Here is a 19431-nt window from a genome sequence, read left to right as displayed (position 1 = left end):
ACAGATGACACATGACACACATGACACACATGACACATGGCACAGGTGATACATGACACAGATGACACATGACACACATGACACACATGACACATGGCACAGGTGATACATGACACATGGCACAGGTGACACATGAAACACGTGACAGGTGACACAGATGACACATGACACACATGACACAGGTGACACATGACACACATGACACATGACACATGGCACACGACACAGCTGACACATGACACAGGTGACACATGACACACGTGACAGGTGACACACGTGACAGGTGACACAGATGACACATGACACACATGACACACATGACACATGGCACAGGTGATACATGACACATGGCACAGGTGACACATGAAACACGTGACAGGTGACACAGATGACACATGACACACATGACACAGGTGACACATGACACACATGACACATGACACATGGCACACGACACAGCTGACACATGACACAGGTGACACATGACACACGTGACAGGTGACACACGTGACAGGTGACACAGATGACACATGACACACATGACACACATGACACATGGCACAGGTGATACATGACACATGGCACAGGTGACACATGAAACACGTGACAGGTGACACAGATGACACATGACACACATGACACAGGTGACACATGACACACATGACACATGACACATGGCACACGACACAGCTGACACATGACACAGGTGACACATGACACACGTGACAGGTGACACACGTGACAGGTGACACAGATGACACATGACACACATGACACACATGACACATGGCACAGGTGATACATGACACATGGCACAGGTGACACATGAAACACGTGACAGGTGACACAGATGACACATGACACACATGACACAGGTGACACATGACACACATGACACATGACACATGGCACACGACACAGCTGACACATGACACAGGTGACACATGACACACGTGACAGGTGACACACGTGACAGGTGACACAGATGACACATGACACACATGACACAGGTGACACATGACACAGATGACACATGACACAGGTGACACATGACACAGATGACACATGACACATGACACACGACACAGCTGACACATGACACAGGTCACACATGACACAGATGACACATGACACACATGACAGGTGACACAGATGACACATGACACATGGCACAGGTGACACATGACACAGGTGACAGGTGACACACATGTCACATGACACAGATGACACATGACACATGACACAGGTGACACAGATGACACATGACACATGACACAGGTGACACAGATGACAGCTGCCACATGACACAGGTGACACATGACACACGTGACACAGATGACAGGTGACACATGGCACAGGTGACACATGACACAGATGACACATGACACACGTGACAGGTGACACATGACACAGGTGACACAGATGACAGGTGACACATGGCACAGGTGACACATGACACACGTGATAGGTGACACAGATGACAGGTGACACATGTCACATGACACAGATGACAGGTGCCACATGGCACACAACACAGGGGACACACGACACATGGCACAGGTGACACATGACACACACGACACATGACACAGGTGACACATGACACACATGACACACATGACACACATGACAGGTGCCACATGGCACAGGTGACACATGACACAGATGACACACGACACACATGACAGGTGACACAGATGACAGGTGACACATGACACAGATGACACATGACACATGACACATGGCACAGGTGCCACATGGCACAGGTGACACATGACACGTGACACACATGACAGGTGCCACATGGCACATGACACAGGGGACACATGACACATGGCACAGGTGACACATGACAGGTGACACACATGACAGGTGCCACATGGCACAGCTGACACATGGCACAGGTGACACATGACACACGTGACACACATGACAGGTGCCACATGGCACAGGTGCCACATGGCACAGGTGACACATGACACGTGACACACACGACAGGTGCCACATGGCACAGGTGACACATGACACGTGACACACATGACAGGTGCCACATGGCACATGACACAGGGGACACACGACACATGGCACAGGTGACACATGACACACATGACACACATGACAGGTGCCACATGGCACAGGTGACACATGACACATGACACACGTGACAGGTGACACAGATGACAGGTGACACATGACACAGGTGACACATGACACACGTGACACAGATGACAGGTGCCACATGGCACAGATGACACATGACACACGTGATAGGTGACACACATGACAGGTGACACATGACACAGGTGCCACATGACACATGTGACAGGTGACACATGACACAGGTGACACATGACACACGTGACAGGTGACACAGATGACAGGTGACACATGACACAGGTGCCACATGACACATGTGACAAGTGACACAGATGACAGGTGACACATGGCACATGACACAGGTGACACATGACACACGTGACAGGTGACACAGATGACAGGTGACACATGGCACATGACACAGGGGACACACGACACATGGCACAGGTGACACATGACACATGACACACGTGACACACACGACAGGTGCCACATGACACAGGTGCCACATGGCACAGGTGACACATGGCACATGACACAGGTGACACATGACACACGTGACAGGTGACACAGATGACAGGTGACACAGATGACAGGTGACACAGGGGGCACATGACACAGGGGACACACGACACATGGCACAGGTGACACATGACACATGACACACGTGACACACACGACAGGTGCCACATGACACAGGTGCCACATGGCACAGGTGACACATGACACATGACACAGGTGCCACATGACACGTGACACACACGACAGGTGCCACATGGCACAGGTGACACATGACAGGTGACACACATGACAGGTGCCACATGGCACAGGTGACACATGACACGTGACACACACGACAGGTGCCACATGGCACAGGTGACACATGACACATGACACATGACACACATGACAGGTGCCACATGACACATGTGACAGGTGACACACATGACAGGTGCCACATGGCACATGACACAGGTGCCACATGACACATGACACATGACACATGACACACGTGACACACATGACAGGTGCCACATGGCACATGACACACATGACACATGACACATGACACACGTGACACACACGACAGGTGCCCCATGGCACATGACACATGACACACGTGACACACATGACAGGTGCCCCATGGCACATGACACATGACAGGTGCCCCATGGCACATGACACATGACACACATGACACATGACACATGACACATGACACATGACACATGTGACACACACGACAGGTGCCCCATGGCACATGACACATGACACACATGACACATGACACATGACACATGTGACACACACGACAGGTGCCCCATGGCACATGACACACATGACACACATGACACATGACACATGACACATGACACACGACAGGTGCCCCGTGGCACAGGCGGCAGCGGGCGCTCACGGTGAAGGCGAGCTGTTGTCCGCGGAACACCCACACGCCGGAGATGCTGCTGTCGTGGGCGCTGCCGAACAGGAGCACGCTCGCAAACGCGTTCTTGCGCAGCTTGTCCAAACGCTGGAACATCCCTGCGGGCACCGCCACGCCGCGCTCAGCGCGCACAGGGGGCGGGGGGACAGGGGGGACACTAAGGGGACACAGGAGGGGACAGCAGGAAGACAGGGGGGGACAGGAGGGGACACAGGAGGGGACAGGAGGGGACAGGAGGGGACACTAAGGGGACACAGGAGGGGACAGCAGGAAGACAGGAGGGACAGGAGGGGATATAGGGGACAGAGGGGACAGTGGGGACAGGGAGGGGACAGGAGGGGATATAGGGGACAGAGGGGACAGGGAGGGGACAGCAGGGACGGGGGGGAGGGGGGGGGACAGGAGGGGACAGGAGGGGACAGGAGGGGATAGGAGGGGACAGAGGGGACAGAGGGGACAGTGGGGACAGGAGGGGACAGAGGGGACAGTGGGGACAGGAGGGGACAGGAGGGGACAGGAGGGGACAGAGGGGACAGAGGGGACAGGAGGGGACAGAGGGGACAGGAGGGGACAGGGAGGGGATATAGGGGACAGAGGGGACAGTGGGGACAGGAGGGGACAGGAGGGGACAGTGGGGACAGGAGGGGACAGGAGGGGACAGGGAGGGGACAGGAGGGGATAGGAGGGGACAGAGGGGACAGAGGGGACAGTGGGGACAGAGGGGACAGGAGGGGACAGCGGGGACAGTGGGGACAGGAGGGACAGGAGGGGACAGGAGGGACAGGAGGGGACAGGAGGGGTCAGGAGGGGACAGGAGGGGACAGAGGGGACAGGGAGGGGACAGAAGGGGACAGGAGGGGTCAGGAGGGGACAGAGGGGACAGAGGGGACAGTGGGGACAGGAGGGACAGGAGGGGACAGGAGGGGACAGAGGGGACAGGAGGGGACAGGGAGGGGACAGGAGGGACAGGGAGAGGATACAGGGGACAGAGGGGACAGGGAGGGGACAGGAGGGGACAGAGGGGACAGAGGGGACAGAGGGGACAGAGGGGACAGGAGGGGACAGAGAGGACAGGAGGGGACAGTGGGGACAGGAGGGGACAGAGGGGACACAGGAGGGGACAGGAGGGGACAGAGGGGACACAGGAGGGGACAGCAGGAAGACAGGGGGGGACAGGAGGGGACAGGGAGGGGATATAGGGGACAGAAGGGGACAGTGGGGACAGCGGGAGGACAGGGAGGGGACAGGAGGGGACAGTGGGGGACAGGAGGGGACAGGAGGGGACAGAGGGGACAGGAGGGGACAGTGGGAGGACAGGGAGGGGACAGTGGGGACAGGAGGGGACAGAAGGGACAGAAGGGACAGAGGGGACAGGAGGGGACAGAGGGGACAGGAGGGGACAGGAGGGGACAGGAAGGGACAGAGGGGACAGAGGGGACAGGAGGGGACAGGAGGGACAGGAGGGGACAGGAGGGGACAGGAGGGACAGGAGGGGACAGGGAGGGGACAGGAGGGACAGGAGGGGACAGGAGGGGACAGGAGGGGACAGAGGGGACAGAGGGGACAGGAGAGGACAGAGGGGACACAGGAGGGGACAGGAGGGGACAGGAGGGGACACTAAGGGGACAGGAGGGGACAGTGGGGACAGGAGGGGACAGGAGGGGATATAGGGGACAGAGGGGACAGGAGGGGACAGAGGGGACAGGGAGGGGACAGGAGGGGACAGGAGGGACAGGAGGGGACAGAGGGGACAGAGGGGACAGAGGGGACAGGAGGGGACAGAGAGGACAGGAGGGGACAGTGGGGACAGGGAGGGGACAGGAGGGGACAGAGGGGACAGAGGGGACAGAGGGGACAGGAGGGGACAGAGAGGACAGGAGGGGACAGTGGGGACAGGAGGGGACAGGAGGGGACAGAGGGGACACAGGAGGGGACAGGAGGGGACAGGAGGGGACACGGGGCAGCAGGGGCTGCGGGGGCAGCGGGGACAGGGAGGGGACAGGAGGGACAGGAGGAGACACTAAGGGGACACAGGAGGGGACAGCAGGAAGACAGGGGGGGACAGGAGGGGACAGGGAGGGGGATATAGGGGACAGGAGGGGACAGGAAGGGACAGAGGGGACAGAGGGGACAGGAGGGGACAGTGGGGACGGGGGGGAGAGAGGGGACACAGGAGGGGACAGGAGGGACAGTGGGGACAGTGGGGACAGGAGGGACAGGAGGGGACACTAAGGGGACACAGGAGGGGACACAGGAGGGACAGGGAGGGGACAGCGGGGACATGAGGGGACAGAGGGGACACAGGAGGGGACAGGAGGGGACAGTGGGGACAGCGGGGGGACAGTGGGGGAACCAGGAGGGGACACTGAGGGACACTGAGGGGACATCCCTGCCGGACACAGTGTGGGGACACTGCGGGCTGCCACACTGGGCCACACTGGGCCGTACTGGGACACACTGGGACACAATGGGCCATACTGGGCCATACTGGGCCATAGTGGCCCCACACTGTCCCACACTGTCCCCTACTGTCCCACACTGTCCCCTACTGGTCCGTACTGGTCCATACTGGTCCGTACTGGTCGGGGCGGTACCTGTGATGAGGTTGCAGCTCACAAAGCTGTGCTGCACCGTGCCATACTGGGCCATATTGTGCCATACTGGGCCATACTGGGCAATACCAGGCCAGAGTGGCCCCACACTGTCCCCTACTGGTCCCTACTGGTCTGTACTGGTCTGTACTGGTCCGTACTGGTCCGGGCTGTACCTGTGATGAGGTTGCAGCTCACGAAGCTGTGCTGCACCGTGCCATACTGGGCCATACTGGGCCATACTGGGCCATACTGTGCCATAGTGGCCCCACACTGTCCCCTACTGGTCCATACTGGTCCGTACTGGTCCGTACTGGTCGGGGCGGTACCTGTGATGAGGTTGCAGCTCACAAAGGTGTGCTGCACCGTGCCATACTGGGCCATACGGGGCCCTACTGGGCCATACTGGGCCATACGGGGCCATACTGGGCCATAGTGGCCCCACACTGTCCCACACTGTCCCTTACTGGTCCGTACTGGTCCGTACTGGTCCGTACTGGTGGGGGCGGTACCTGTGATGAGGTTGCAGCTCATGAAGGTGTGCTGCACCGTGCCATACTGGGCCATACTGTGCCATACGGGGCCATACTGTGCCACAGTGGCCCCACACTGTCCCCTACTGTCCTCTACTGTCCCACACTGTCCCCTACTGGTCCCTACTGGTCCGTACTGGTCCGGGCAGTACCAGTGATGCGGTTGCAGCTCAGGAAGCTGTGCTGCACTATGCCATACTGGGCCATATTGGGCCATACTGGGCCATAGTGGCCCCACACTGTCCCACACTGTCCCTTACTGGTCCGTACTGGTCCGTACTGGTCCGTACTGGTCGGGGCGGTACCTGTGATGAGGTTGCAGCTCACGAAGCTGTGCTGCACTATGCCATACTGGGCCATACGGGGCCATACTGGGCCATACGGGGCCATACTGGGCCATACTGGGCCATAGTGGCCCCACACTGTCCCACACTGTCCCTTACTGGTCCGTACTGGTCCGTACTGGTGGGGGCGGTACCTGTGATGAGGTTGCAGCTCATGAAGGTGTGCTGCACCGTGCCATACTGGGCCATACTGGGCCATACTGGGCCATACTGGGCAATACCAGGCCATAGTGGCCCCACACTGTCCCCTACTGACTCCTATTGTCCCCTACTGGTCCGTACTGGTCCATACTGGTCCGTACTGGTCGGGGGCGGTACCTGTGATGAGGTTGCAGCTCACAAAGCTGTGCTGCACTATGCCATACTGGGCCATACGGGGCCATACTGGGCCATACGGGGCCATACTGGGCCATACTGGGCCATAGTGGCCCCACACTGTCCCACACTGTCCCCTACTGGTCCGTACTGGTCCGTACTGGTCCGTACTGGTGGGGGCGGTACCTGTGATGCGGTTGCAGCTCAGGAAGCTGTGCTGCACCGTGCCATATGGGGCCATACTGGGCCATACTGGGCCATAGTGGCCCCACACTGTCCCACACTGTCCCCTACTGGTCCGTACTGGTCCATACTGGTCCGTACTGGTCCGTACTGGTGGGGGCGGTACCTGTGATGAGGTTGCAGCTCAGGAAGCTGTGATGCACCGTGCCATACGGGGCCATACTGGGCCATACTGTGCCATACTGGGCCATACTGTGCCATAGTGGCCCCACACTGTCCCACACTGTCCCCTACTGGTCCGTACTGGTCCGTACTGGCCCGTACTGGTCCGTACTGGTGGGGGCGGTACCTGTGATGAGGTTGCAGCTCATGAAGGTGTGGCGCAGCTGCTCGGGGAAGCGGTACTGGGCGTACCAGATGGACCAGCCCTCGGGGTCGAAGTGCTCCCAGAAGTGCGGCAGTGCCACGGTCAGCGTGTCCTCGTTGGAGTACTTCCGCTTGAACTCGTCCAGCACGAACGAGCTGTGGGGCGGCACCGTCAGCACCCCGACCCCGGCGCACAGTGGGGTCCTACGGGGTCCCCCTGCGCCCTATGGGGTCCCCACATGGTCCTATGGGGTCCTATGGGGTCCCCTGGGGTCCTATGGGGTCCTACGGGGTCCCCCTGCGCCCTATGGGGTCCCCACGTGGTCCTATGGGGTCCTATGGGGTCCCCCTGCGCCCAGTGGGGTCCCCACGTGGTCCTATGGGGTCCTATGGGGTCCCCCTGCGCCCAGCGGGGTCCCCGCGTGGTCCTATGGGGTCCTATAGTTTCCCCCCTGCGCCCTATGGGGTCCTACGGGGTCCCCCTGCACCCTATGGGGTCCTACGGGGTCCCCCTGCGCCCAGTGGGGTCCCCGCATGGTCCTATGGGGTCCTATAGTTTCCCCCTGCGCCCTATGGGGTCCTACGGGGTCCCCCTGCGCCCTATGGGGTCCCCACGTGGTCCTATGGGGTCCTACGGGGTCCCCCTGCGCCCTATGGGGTCCCCACGTGGTCCTATGGGGTCCTACGGGGTCCCCCTGCGCCCCTATGGGGTCCCCACATGGTCCTATGGGGTCCTACGGGGTCCCCTGGGGTCCTATGGGGTCCTACGGGGTCCCCCTGCGCCCTTTGGGGTCCCCACATGGTCCTATGGGGTCCTACGGGGTCCCCTGGGGTCCTATGGGGTCCTACGGGGTCCCCCTGCGCCCTATGGGGTCCCCACATGGTCCTATGGGGTCCTACGGGGTCCCCTGGGGTCCTATGGGGTCCTACGGGGTCCCCCTGCGCCCTATGGGGTCCTACGGGGTCCCCCTGCGCCCTATGGGGTCCCCACGTGGTCCTATACGGTCCTATGGGTTCCCCCTGTGCCCTATGGGGTCCCCACGTGCTCCTATGGGGTCCTATGGGACCCCTGCTCCCTATGGGGTCCCCTATGGGGTCATATGGGACCCCCTGCTCCCTATGGGGTCCCCTATAGGGTCCTATGGGGTCCCCCTGCGCCCTATGGGGTCCCCTATGGGGTCCTATGGGATCCCCCTGCGCCCTATGGGGTCCCCTATGGGGTCCTATGGGTCCCCCTGCGCCCTATGGGGTCCCCACGTGGTCCTATGGGGTCCCCCTGCGCCCGGTGGGGTCCCCGCGTGGTCCTATGGGGTCCTACGGGGTCCCCCTGCGCCCTATGGGGTCCTACGGGGTCCCCCTGCGCCCCTATGGGGTCCCCACATGGTCCTATGGAGTCCTATAGTTTCCCCCTGCGCCCTATGGGGTCCTACGGGGTCCCCCTGCGCCCCTATGGGGTCCCCACATGGTCCTATGGAGTCCTATAATTTCCCCCTGCGCCCTATGGGGTCCTACGGGGTCCCCCTGCGCCCCTATGGGGTCCCCACATGGTCCTATGGGGTCCCCCTGCGCCCTATGGGGTCCTACGGGGTCCCCCTGCGCCCCTATGGGGTCCCCACATGGTCCTATGGGGTCCCCCTGCACCCTATGGGGTCCTACGGGGTCCCCCTGCGCCCCTATGGGGTCCACACATGGTCCTATGGGGTCCTATGGGGTCCCCCTGCGCCCCTATGGGGTCCCCGCGTGGTCCTATGGGGTCCTATGGGATCCCCCTGCACCCTATGGGGTCCCCACATGGTCCTATGGGGTCCTACGGGGTCCCCCTGCGCCCAGTGGGGTCCCCGCGTGGTCCTATGGGGTCCTACGGGGTCCCCCTGCGCCCAGTGGGGTCCCCGCGTGGTCCTATGGGGTCCTATGGGACACCCTGCGCCCCTATGGGACCACCCTGCGCCCGGTGGGGTCCCCATGTGGTCCTATGGGATCCCCCTGCACCCTATGGGGTCCCCGCGTGGTCCTATGGGATCCCCCTGCACCCTATGGGGTCCTATGGGGATCTTTGGGGTCCCCCTGCACCCTATGGGGTCCCCTATGGGGTCCCCGCGTGGTCCTATGGGATCCCCCTGCACCCTATGGGGTCCTATGGGGATCTTTGGGGTCCCCCTGCACCCTATGGGGTCCCCTATGGGGTCCCCGCGTGGTCCTATGGGATCCCCCTGCACCCTATGGGGTCCTATGGGGATCTTTGGGGTCCCCCTGCACCCTATGGGGTCCCCTATGGGGTCCCCGCGTGGTCCTATGGGATCCCCCTGCGCCCCTATGGGGTCCTACTGGGATCTTTGGGGTCCCCCTGTGCCCTATGGGGTCCCCTATGGGGTCCCATGGGACCCCCTGCGCCCTATGGGATCCACATGCACCCTGTGGGGTCCCCACGTGGTCCTATGGGGTCCTATGGGGATCTTTGGGGTCCCCCTGCACCCTATGGGGTCCCCATGTGCCCCTATGGGGTCCTATGGTGTTCTCTATGGGGTCCTCATGTCCCCACAACGTCCCCACATCACCCCACACGTCCCCATATGTCCCCATGTCACCCCATGCCGTCCTCACGTGTCCTCACGTGTCACCCCACGTCACCCCACATGTCCCCACGTGTCCCCATGTCACCCCACACCGTCCCCACATGTCCCCACGTCACCCCATGTCACCCCACACGACCCCATGTCACCCCATGTCACCCCACACGTCCCCACGCGTCCCCATGTCACCCCATGTCACCCCACACGTCCCCACGCGTCCCCACATGTCCCCATGTCACCCCATGTCACCCCACACGACCCCATGTCACCCCATGTCACCCCACACGACCCCACGCGTCCCCATGTCACCCCATGTCACCCCACGCCTCCCCACGTGTCATGTCTCCCCACAATGTCCCCATGTCACCCCATGTCACCCCACACGTCCCCACGCGTCCCCACGTGTCCCCATGTCACCCCATGTCACCCCACACGTCCCCACGCGTCCCCACATGTCCCCATGTCACCCCATGTCACCCCACACATCCCCACATGTCCTCACGTCACCCCATGTCACCCCACGCCATCCCCACGCGTCCCCATGTCACCCCACACCGTCCCGTGTCCTCATGTCACCCCATGTCACCCCACATGTCCCCACGCATCCCCATGTCACCCCACATGTCCCCACGCCTCCCCACATGTCCCCATGTCACCCCATGTCACCCCACAACGTCCCCACGTGTCCCCATGTCACCCCACGTCACCCCACACGTCCCCATGTCACCCCACGTCACCCCACGCGTCCCCATGTCACCCCACGCGTCCCCACGTGTCCCCATGTCACCCCACACCGTCCCCACGCGTCCCCACATGTCCCCATGTCACCCCATGTCACCCCACGCCATCCCCACACGTCCCCATGTCACCCCACATGTCCCCATGTATCCTCATGTCACCTCACATGTTCCCTCGCGTCCCCATGTCACCCCACGCGTCCCCACGCATCCCCACATCACCCCACACATCCCCACGTCCCCCCACGCGTCCCCATGCCACCCCACGTCCCCCCACGCCATCCCCGCGTCACCCCACGTGTCCCCATGTCACCCCACGCATCCCCACATGTCCTCATGTCACCCCATGTCACCCCACACGTCCCCATGTGTCCCCACGTCCCCACGTCACCCCACACATCCCCACGTCACCCCACACATCCCCATGTGTCCCCATGTCACCCCACGCATCCCCATGTCACCCCATGCATCCCCACGCGTCCCCATGTCACCCCATGTCACCCCACATGTCCCCATGCATCCTCATGTCACCTCACATGTTCCCACGCATCCCCATGTCACCCCATGTCACCCCACGCGTCCCCACACGTCCCCGCATCACCCCACGCATCCCCACGCGTCCCCATGCCACCCCACGTCCCCCCACGCCATCCCCGCGTCCCCCCACGCCCCCCCACGTGTCCTCATGTCACCCCACGTCACCCCACATGTCCCCATGTGTCCTCATGTCACCCCACGCCCCCCCACGTGTCCTCATGTCACCCCATGTCACCCCACGCATCCCCACGTGTCCCCACGTCCCCCCACGCGTCCCCATGCCACCCCACGTCCCCCCACGCCATCCCCGCGTCCCCCCACGCGTCCCGCCGTGCCCCACGGTGCCACCTCTTGGGCAGATGCGCGAAGGGGTCGGTGGATTTGGGCTCGGCCGCCAGCGCGCGCTCGCACTCATCCAACTCCTCCTCGGCCGCCGCCCCGCGCTCCTTCTCCTTCTCCTTCTCCTTCTCCTTCTCCTTCTCCTTCTCCCTTTCCCTTTCCCTTTCTCTCTCCTTCTCCTTCTCCTTCTCCTTCCTGTCCTTGCGCGAGCCGTCCTTCTTGGGTTGGTTCTCCGCAAACTTCTTGGCTGCGGGCAGGGAACGACGCTCGGGGCCTCGTTTCCCTCACGCTTCCACCTCACTTCCTCCAGATCCCCCATTTCCCCCCCATTTCCCCCCCATTTCCTCCTCGTTTCCCCCCCATTTCCCCCTCACTTCCTCCCAAATCCCCCATTTCCCCCTCACTTCCTCCTCGTTTCCCCCTCATTTCCCCCTCACTTTCCCCCGAATCCCCCATTTCCTCCTCGTTTCCCCCCCATTTCCCCCTCACTTCCTCCAAATCCCCCATTTCTTCCTCGTTTCCCCCCCATTTCCTCCTCGCTTCCTCCTCATTTCCCCCATTTCCCCCTCGTTTACCCCTCATTTCCCCCTCACTTCCTCCAGATCCCCCATTTCCCCCCCATTTCCTCCTCGTTTCCCCCTCATTTCCCCCTCACTTCCTCCCAAATCCCCCATTTCCCCCCCATTTCCCCTTCACTTCCTCCAAATCCCCCATTTCCTCCTCGTTTCCCCCTCATTTCTTCCATTTCCTCCTCGTTTCCCCCTCATTTCCCCCTCATTTCCCCCTCACTTCCTCCAAATCCCCCATTCCCCCCCCATTTCCCCCTCACTTCCTCCAAATCCCCCATTTCCCCATTTCCCCCTCATTTCCCCCTCAATTCCTCCCAAATCCCCCATTTCCTCCTCGTTTCCCCCTCATTTCCCCCATTTCCTCCTCATTTCCCCCCCATTTCCCCCTCACTTCCTCCCAAATCCCCCATTTCCCCCTCACTTCCTCCTCGTTTCCCCCTCGTTTCCCCCTCATTTCCCCCTCACTTCCTCCCAAATCCCCCATTTCCTCCTCGTTTCCCCCTCATTTCCCCCATTTCCTCCTCGTTTCCCCCTCATTTCCCCCTCACTTCCTCCCAAATTCCCCATTTCCTCCTCGTTTCCCCCTCATTTCCCCCATTTCCTCCTCGTTTCCCCCCCATTTCCCCCTCATTTCCCCCTCACTTCCTCCCAAATTCCCCATTTCCTCCTCGTTTCCCCCTCATTTCCCCCATTTCCTCCTCGTTTCCCCCCCATTTCCCCCTCACTTCCTCCAAATCCCCCATTTCCTCCTCGCTTCCCCCTCATTTCCCCCATTTCCCCCCCATTTCCCCATTTCCCCCCCATTTCCCACTCTTTCCCTTTTATTTCCCCATTATTTCCCCCTCATTTCCCGTTTCCCACTGCCCCCACTGATCCCATTGCCCCCATTGAACCCAGACCCCATTAATCCCACTGACCCCATTGATCCCATTGCCCCCACTGATCCCATTGCCCCCACTGCCCCCATTGACCCCACTGACCCCACTGCCCCCATTGCCCCCACTGACCCCATTGCCCCCATTGATCCCACTGACCCCACTGCCCCCATTGCCCCCACTGACCCCATTAACCCCATTGATCGCACTGACCCCATTAACCCCATTGACCACAACAGACCCTATTAACCCCGCTACCCCCATTGACCCCATTAACCTCATTGACCCCATTAACCCCATTGATCCCATTGCCCCCATTGCCCCCACTGATCCCACTGCCCCCATTGCCCCCATTAACCCCATTGATCCCACTGACCCCATTAACCCCATTGACCACAACAGACCCTATTAACCCCACTACACCCATTGACCCGATTAACCTCATTGACCCCATTAACCCCACTGACCCCATTGCCCCCATTGACCCCATTGACCCCACTGATCCCATTGCCCCCATTGACCCCACTGATCCCATTGCCCCCATTGCCCATTGCCCCCATTGCCCCATTGCCCCCACTGACCCCACTGCCCCCATTGCCCCACTGCCCCCATTAACCCCATTGATCCCACTGACCCCATTAACCCCATTGACCACAACAGACCCTATTAACCCCGCTACCCACATTGACCCCATTAACCTCATTGACCCCATTAACCCCACTGACCCCATTGCCCCCATTGCCCCCACTGATCCCACTGCCCCCATTGCCCCCACTGCCCCATTAACCCCATTGACCACAACAGACCCTATTAACCCCACTACACCCATTGACCCCATTAACCTCATTGACCCCATTAACCCCACTGACCCCATTGCCCCCACTGACCCCATTGCCCCCACTGATCCCATTGCCCCCACTGACCCCATTGCCCCATTGCCCCCATTGCCCCCATTGCCCCATTGCCCCATTGCCCCCACTGACCCCACTGCCCCCATTTCCCCCACTGCCCCCACTGCCCCCCCTGCCCCCATTGCCCCCCCTGCCCCACTGCCCCCCCTGTCCCCCTGCCCCCCCGCCGTGGCACCGTCGAAGGTTGCGGCGCTGTGGCAGAGGGCGACGTCCCCGAGCACGGCGTGGAACCCCACTGACCCCTGACCCCACTGACCCCTGACCCCATTGATCCCACTGACCCCATTAACCCCATTGCCCCCACTGCCTCCACTGCCCCCACTGATCCCACTGCCCCCACTGCCCCCCTGCCCCCCCTGCCCCCCCTGCCCCCATTGCCCCCCCTGCCCCCACTGCCCCCATTGATCCCATTGACCCCTTTAACCCCATTGCCCCCACTGACCCCATTGCCTCCACTGACCCCACTGCCCCCACTGCCCCCCTGCCCCCCTGCCCCCCCCTGCCCCCCGCCGTGGCACCGTCGAAGGTTGTGGCGCTGTGGCAGAGGGCGACGTCCCCGAGCACGGCGTGGAACCCACTGACCCCCTGACCCCACTGACCCCGACCCCACTGACCCCTGACCCCACTGCCCCCCCCCACCCCCCCTGCGTGGCACCGTCGAAGGTTGCGGCGCTGTGGCAGAGGGCGACGTCCCCGAGCACGGCGTGGAACCCACTGACCCCTGACCCCACTGACCCCGACCCCACTGACCCCTGACCCCACTGCCCCCCCCCACCCCCCCTGCGTGGCACCGTCGAAGGTTGCGGCGCTGTGGCAGAGGGCGACGTCCCCGAGCACGGCGTGGAACTGCGGTTGGTGGACGCAGGTGAGGAACCAGCGCGTCACGTTCCCGAAGGGGCGGCGCAGCGACGGCTCCAGCACCTGCGGCACACGGCCGCCACGGGCCGCGTCAGCGCACCCCGACAGCGGGGGCACCCCGACATGGGGGGCGTCAGGGCACCCCGACATCGGGGGGGGCGTCATGGGGACCCCGACATCGAGGGGGCGTCATGGGCACCCCGACATGGGGGGCGTCAGGGCACCCCGACATCGGGGGGGGGGCGTCAGGGGGACCCCGACATCGGGGGGATCCCACGGGGGGGATGTCTGGGGGACCCCGACATCGGGGGGGGGGGGGCGTCATGGGGACCCCCGACATCGAGGGGGCGTCATGGGCACCCCCGACATGGGGGGCGTCAGGGCACCCCGACATCGGGGGGGGGCGTCAGGGGGACCCCGACATCGGGGGGGATCCCACGGGGGGGATGTCTGGGGGACCCCGACATCGGGGGGGGGGGGCGTCATGGGGACCCCGACATCGAGGGGGCGTCATGGGCACCCCCGACATGGGGGGCGTCAGGGCACCCCGACATCGGGGGGGGGGCGTCATGGGGACCCCCGACATCGAGGGGGCGTCAGGGCACCCCGACATCGGGGGGGGCGTCAGGGGGACCCCGACATCGGGGGGATCCCACGGAGGGGACTTCAGGGGGACCCCGACATCGGGGGGATCCCACGGAGGGGATGTCTGGGGGACCCCGACATCGGGGGGGGGCGTCAGGGGGACCCCAACATCGGGGGGGGCGTCATGGGCACCCCGACATGGGGGGCGTCAGGGGGACCCCAACATCGGGGGGGGGGCGTCATGGGGACCCCGACATCGAGGGGATCCCACGGAGGGGACTTCAGGGGGACCCCGACATCGGGGGGATCCCACGGGGGGGATGTCTGGGGGACCCCGACATCGGGGGGGGGGGGCGTCAGGGGGACCCCCGACATCGGGGGGATCCCACGGGGGGGATGTCTGGGGGACCCCAACATCGGGGGGGGGGGCGTCAGGGGGACCCCGACATCGGGGGGATCCCACGGGGGGGATGTCTGGGGGACCCCAACATCGGGGGTGGGACGTCAGGGGGACCCCGACATCGGGGGGATCCCACGGGGGGGATGTCTGGGGGACCCCGACATCGGGGGGGGGACGTCAGGGGGACCCCGACATCGGGGGGGATCCCACGGGGGGGATGTCTGGGGGACCCCAACATCGGGGGGGGGGGGGCGTCAGGGGGACCCCAACATCGGGGAGGGGGGCGTCATGGGGACCCCGACATCGAGGGGATCCCACAGACATCGGGGGGTGGGACGTCAGGGGGACCCCGACATCGGGGGGATCCCACGGGGGGGATGTCTGGGGGACCCCGACATCGGGGGGGGGGGCGTCAGGGGGACCCCAACATCAGGGGGGGGGGCGTCATGGGGACCCCGACATCGAGGGGATCCCACGGGGCGGATGTCTGGGGGACCCCGACATCGGGGGGGGGGGGCGTCAGGGGGACCCCAACATCGGGGGGACATAGGCAGATCTATGGGGCAGATCCATGGGGCTGAACCCGCACTATGGGGCGGATCCATAGGGCCGTACCTGTGCTATGGGCGGATCTATGGGGCAGATCTATGGGGCAGATCCATGGGGCCATACCTGCGCTATGGGGCAGATCTATAGGACAGATCTATGGGGCAGGTCTATGGGGCGGATCCATGGGGCCGTACCTGCGCTATTGGGCAGATCTATGGGGCAGATCCATGGGGCAGATCCATGGGGCCATACCCGCGCTATGGGGCGGATCTATGGGGCAGATCTATGGGGCGGATCCATAGGGCCATACCTGCGCTATGGGGCGGATCCATGGGGCAGATCAATGGGGTCATATCTGTGCTATGGGGCAGATCTATGGGGCAGGTCTATGGGGCAGATCCATGGGGCCGTACCTGCGCTATTGGGCAGATCTATGGGGCAGATCCATGGGGCCATAACTGTGCTATGGGGCGGATCTATGGGGCAGATCTATGGGGCGGATCCATGGGGCCGTACCTGCGCTATGGGGCAGATCTATGGGGCGGATCCATGGGGCCGTACCTGCGCTATGGGGCAGACCTATGGGGCAGATCTATGGGGTGGATCTATGGGGCGGATCTATGGGGCGGATCCATGGGGCCGTACCCGCGCTATGGGGCGGATCTATAGGGCCGTACCCGCGCTATGGGTCAGATCTATGGGGTGGATCCATAGGGCCGTACCCGCGCTATGGGGCGGATCTATGGGGCAGATCCATAGGGCCGTACCCGCGCTATGGGGCGGATCTATGGGGCGGATCCATAGGGCCGTACCTGCTCTATGGGGCGGATCTATGGGGTGGATCCATAGGGCCATACCTGCGCTATGGGGCGGATCTATGGGGCGGATCTATGGGGCGGATCTATAGGGCCGTACCCGCGCTATGGGGCGGATCTATGGGGTGGATCCATGCGGCCGTACCTGCGCTATGGGGCAGATCTATGGGGCAGATCTATGGGGCGGATCTATGGGGCGGATCCATGGGGCCGTACCCACGCTATGGGGCGGATCCATGGGGCAGATCTATGGGGCGGATCTATGGGGCGGATCCATGGGGCCGTACCCGCGCTATGGGGCGGATCTATGGGGCGGATCTATAGGGCCGTACCTGCGCTATGGGGCGGATCTATGGGGCAGATCTATGGGGCGGATCCACGGGGCCGTACCTGCTTGTAGAGCCAGAGCAGCGCGCAGACGACGCTGATGTCGGCCAGGGACACGCGCTCCCCCACCAGGAACGTGCGGCTCCGCAGGTGGGCGTCCAACACCGACAGCGCGCGGCCAACGGCGTCCTGAGCGCGATCCGCGGCCTGAGCGCAACGGCACCGCGCCTGAGCACACGCGTGTGCGGCACACGCGTGGAACGCGCACGCACACGGGGGTGGAACACGCACGCACACGGGGGTGGAACACGCACGCTCACACTGCGCACCAACGGCGGCACCGCGCGTCGCAACAGCGCCACCGCGCGGCGGAGTGTGGAACTGCAGCCACGGGGGGGGAGCACGGGGACGGTGGGGGTGCGGGACTTCGGGGTGCGGGGCGTGGGACTTTGGGGTGCGGGGACTGCGGGGTGAAGGGTGCGGGGACTTTGGGGCGTGGGGACTTTGGGGTGCGGGGACTTTGGGGTACAGGGACATGGGACTTTGGGGTGCGGGGACTTTGGGGTGCGGGGACTTTGGGGTATGGGGACATTGGGGTGTGGGGACTTTGGGGTACGGGGTCATTGGGGTACAGGGACATGGGGACTCTGGGGTGTGGGGACTTTGGGGTGCAGGGACTTTGGGGTGTGGGGACTTTGGGGGGCAGGGACTTTGGGGTGAGGGGACTTTGGGGGGCAGGGACTTTGGGGTGAGGGGACTTTGGGGTACGGGGACATTGGGGTGAGGGGTGCGGGGACTCTGGGGTGCAGGGACTTTGGGGTGAGGGGACTTTGGGGGGCAGGGACTTTGGGGTGAGGGGACTTTGGGGTACGGGGACATTGGGGTGAGGGGTGCGGGGACTCTGGGGTGCAGGGACTTTGGGGTGTGGGGACTTTGGGGTGCAGGGACTTTGGGGACTTTGGGGTGTGGGGACTTTGGGGTGCGGGGACTTTGGGGTATGGGGACATTGGGGTGTGGGGACTTTGGGGTGTGGGGACTTTGGGGTGCGGGGACTTTGGGGTGCAGGGACATGGGGACTTCGGGGTGTGGGGACTTTGGGGTGTGGGGACATTGGGGTACAGGGACATGGGGACTGTGGGGTGAGGGGACTTTGGGGTGTGGGTACTCATGTGGGGTCTATGTGGGGTCATGTGGGGTCTCTCTGGGTCCATGTGGGGCAGTTTGGGGTCTCTCTGGGTCCGTGTGGGTCCGTGTGGGGCCATGTGGGGCCATGTGGGGTCCCTCTGGGTCCATGTAGGGCCATGTGGGTCCATGTGGGGCCATGTGGGTCTATGTGGGGCCATGTGGGTCTATGTGAGTCCATGTGGGTCCATGTGGGGCCGTGTGGGTCCATGTGGGTCCGTGTGGGTCCATGTGGGGCCGTGTGGGTCCATGTGGGTCCGTGTGGGGCCATGTGGGTCTATGTGGGTCCATGTGGGTCCATGTG

General features: G+C 62.9%; 1 protein-coding gene across 1 annotated transcript; it reads right to left on the bottom strand.

Moving 5' to 3' along the window:
* Positions 1-3475: 3475 nt before the first annotated feature.
* On the bottom strand, positions 3476-18173 carry EEF1G (eukaryotic translation elongation factor 1 gamma; the record flags this gene model as incomplete). Its single annotated transcript, XM_065740541.1, has 5 exons — positions 3476-3639; positions 7857-8029; positions 12066-12303; positions 15203-15332; positions 18009-18173. Coding segments are annotated over 5 exons (870 nt in total), but the record flags the coding sequence as incomplete, so codon positions are not given.
* Positions 18174-19431: the final 1258 nt, after the last annotated feature.

Source organism: Cyrtonyx montezumae, unplaced genomic scaffold (assembly GCF_038088225.1).
Source record: "Cyrtonyx montezumae isolate F1298 unplaced genomic scaffold, pur_monq_1.0 scaffold_279, whole genome shotgun sequence".
Classification (NCBI taxonomy): domain Eukaryota; kingdom Metazoa; phylum Chordata; class Aves; order Galliformes; family Odontophoridae; genus Cyrtonyx; species Cyrtonyx montezumae.
The sequence above is the reverse complement of the archived record's forward strand: the minus strand, read 5'-3'. Positions and strand labels throughout refer to the sequence as shown.